Below are 2,058 nucleotides of genomic sequence, written 5' to 3'. Positions count from 1 at the left end.
ATATATATATATATAGAATAAATATATAGTCAAAAAGGCGATGGATTGTGACGTAAAGTTCATCTCCCCGTAGGTTTTAATAATGTGCATAATATGCTGTGTATTTCTTTCCTTCCCAACTTGAACCTGGATCAGGACACTCACCGGAGATGACTGGAATGTTGGCTTTGCAGTTGTCCGATTCCTGTAAGAGAACAACACAATTCAACATGTTTGTCTGTTTAGAAGTGAAAGGAGTAGAACTTGTTTTCAAAGCCCGTCAAGACAGTGTCGCATTCCACGTTGCACATATACAGAATATGTCTCGTTGTGGAGACGTTGAAAAGCGCACAGGCCTAACAAGTTCCCAAATCAACATTCCTACTGTGCTGAAAACCTAGATGTATCACCTGTTTTTAATTCATATATAAATACTGTCAACCTTTCCTGTGGTAGGTACTAGGCTTCCACCTGCCATCTTTGTAGTTTAAAGCAAAAACACTGCCATCTGAGGCATTTTCAAGAAGGTAATGTGAATTAATTTCAGTCTTAAAGAAAACAAAATTACTGGATAATATCTCAAAAACATGTTTACATTTCACTCATCCCTTTAAAATGGATGACATCATTTTAATCTCTTCAAGAAAGAAAGTAAAAGTGAGAGCTACATCATTTAAATGAAACGTTTAGAGGAATACTTTCATCTCCACACATTCAACAAAAGGGACTGAAATCAACCTGGGTACTGTAAAATGATGCACCCTCCATTAAGAATACGCACATGGGGTGGTAGCTAGTCACATACACGGTTACACAACAAAGAGTTCAGTAAACACACAATCATCCCCGAGAATTAAACCACATATGACCTTGTGCTGGCCATAAATTACTTCCTATATTAATTATAACGCCTCTATATGAGACTTTCCTTAGCTACAAAGACGTGTTGTTGTAAAGAATTAACATTTTCGACCCTTCTCTGGCACTGACAGGCCAGATAAACTTTGTATCGCTTGTATGCTGATTTGCTACTCCTTGCTTTCACCAAACTCAGACCCTCCTCGCGTACTTGTCTTCGGTTCAATCCGAGCACTCTGATTGGCCCACGGCCGCTGTCACTCTAACACAGACTAATCCCATTGGCCGAGAGAGAGGCTCCGTTTCGCAGACACACCCACTGAGCACACAGCGCTTTAACCGGTAGGCCTCTGAGTCACAGCACAATCCCCGGACTGTCCTGACGGTAAACCCCCAACCAAGCTCACCTGCCGGCCGGTGTCCTGTTGCCGCTGTTGATGCCGCTGACTGGGGAAGACATCCCACCGGGGCCCGAGGTTCCGTTGGACGCCTTTCTCCCGCCTGAGCCGGGTTGCTGCTGTTGTTTCAGCATTGCGAAGCACAAGGCTCAGACAGTACCAAGTGTAAAGCTAACTTACAAAACACCGATGCCTCTCGTTGCTTCGAAAGCGAACTATGTTTATCAATATCAGCTGTCTTGAAGAGCGCAGAGCCGGTGTAACCTCAATAACACCGGCTATTGTAGCTAATCTTGCTAAGTGAACACCAGTCGCTTGTGGCCTAAAATGTAAAAGCTAAAGACCTCGCTGTTTTAATTAAATGCAACATATAACTTAACAGTTCTCTCCCCCCCCCCTACAACAACTATCTACTCTGTAACCACGGCGGTTATGTCAAAACAAGCGACTAGAAAAGAAAAAAAATAACGACACGAGTTTCCGTATAATTATTTAGCAATTGCCTAGCCGAGTTAGCATTAGCTTTGATCCTCAAGCTCACTTCGGGATTTACTTTCTTCTTCTTCTTCTCTCGGTCGCGTCGCCTTAACTCCGGCACCGCTGAGCCTTCCGTTAAAAAACAAGGTCTCCGCGTTGCTGTCAGTTGCCTCGAGAAGTCAGATGTATTCAGGTTTCTCACTGAAAACCTGCTGCGGTCGGTCAACACCACCTCTCGGTAGCTTCACTTGACTCAATCCGCGCGCGGCTGACTGGAAACCGGCACGAGAGAGGGAGGGGGGGGGGGGGGGGAGCGTGCGCGTGCGCCTTTGACCTACTAGTTGAG

At 44.8% G+C, this 2,058-nt stretch overlaps 1 protein-coding gene across 1 annotated transcript in view; it reads right to left on the bottom strand.

The window, feature by feature from the left end:
• The window catches only part of LOC118330051 (ataxin-2-like protein), an 11,898-nt gene extending 9,894 nt beyond the window's left edge, over positions 1–2,004 (bottom strand). Inside the window, exons 1-2 of the mRNA XM_035664435.1 lie at positions 1,245–2,004; positions 145–184 (exon numbers count right to left, since the gene is read on the bottom strand). Coding sequence (XP_035520328.1) covers positions 145–184; positions 1,245–1,369 — 165 coding nt within the window. The 5' untranslated portion in view covers positions 1,370–2,004. The remainder of the gene's footprint in view (positions 1–144; positions 185–1,244) is intronic.
• Positions 2,005–2,058: the final 54 nt, after the last annotated feature.

Source organism: Morone saxatilis, unplaced genomic scaffold (genome assembly GCF_004916995.1).
Source record: "Morone saxatilis isolate NCDOM2014 unplaced genomic scaffold, NCSU_SB_2.0 Contig1, whole genome shotgun sequence".
NCBI classification, from domain to species: Eukaryota; Metazoa; Chordata; class Actinopteri; family Moronidae; genus Morone; species Morone saxatilis.
The sequence above is the reverse complement of the archived record's forward strand: the minus strand, read 5'-3'. Positions and strand labels throughout refer to the sequence as shown.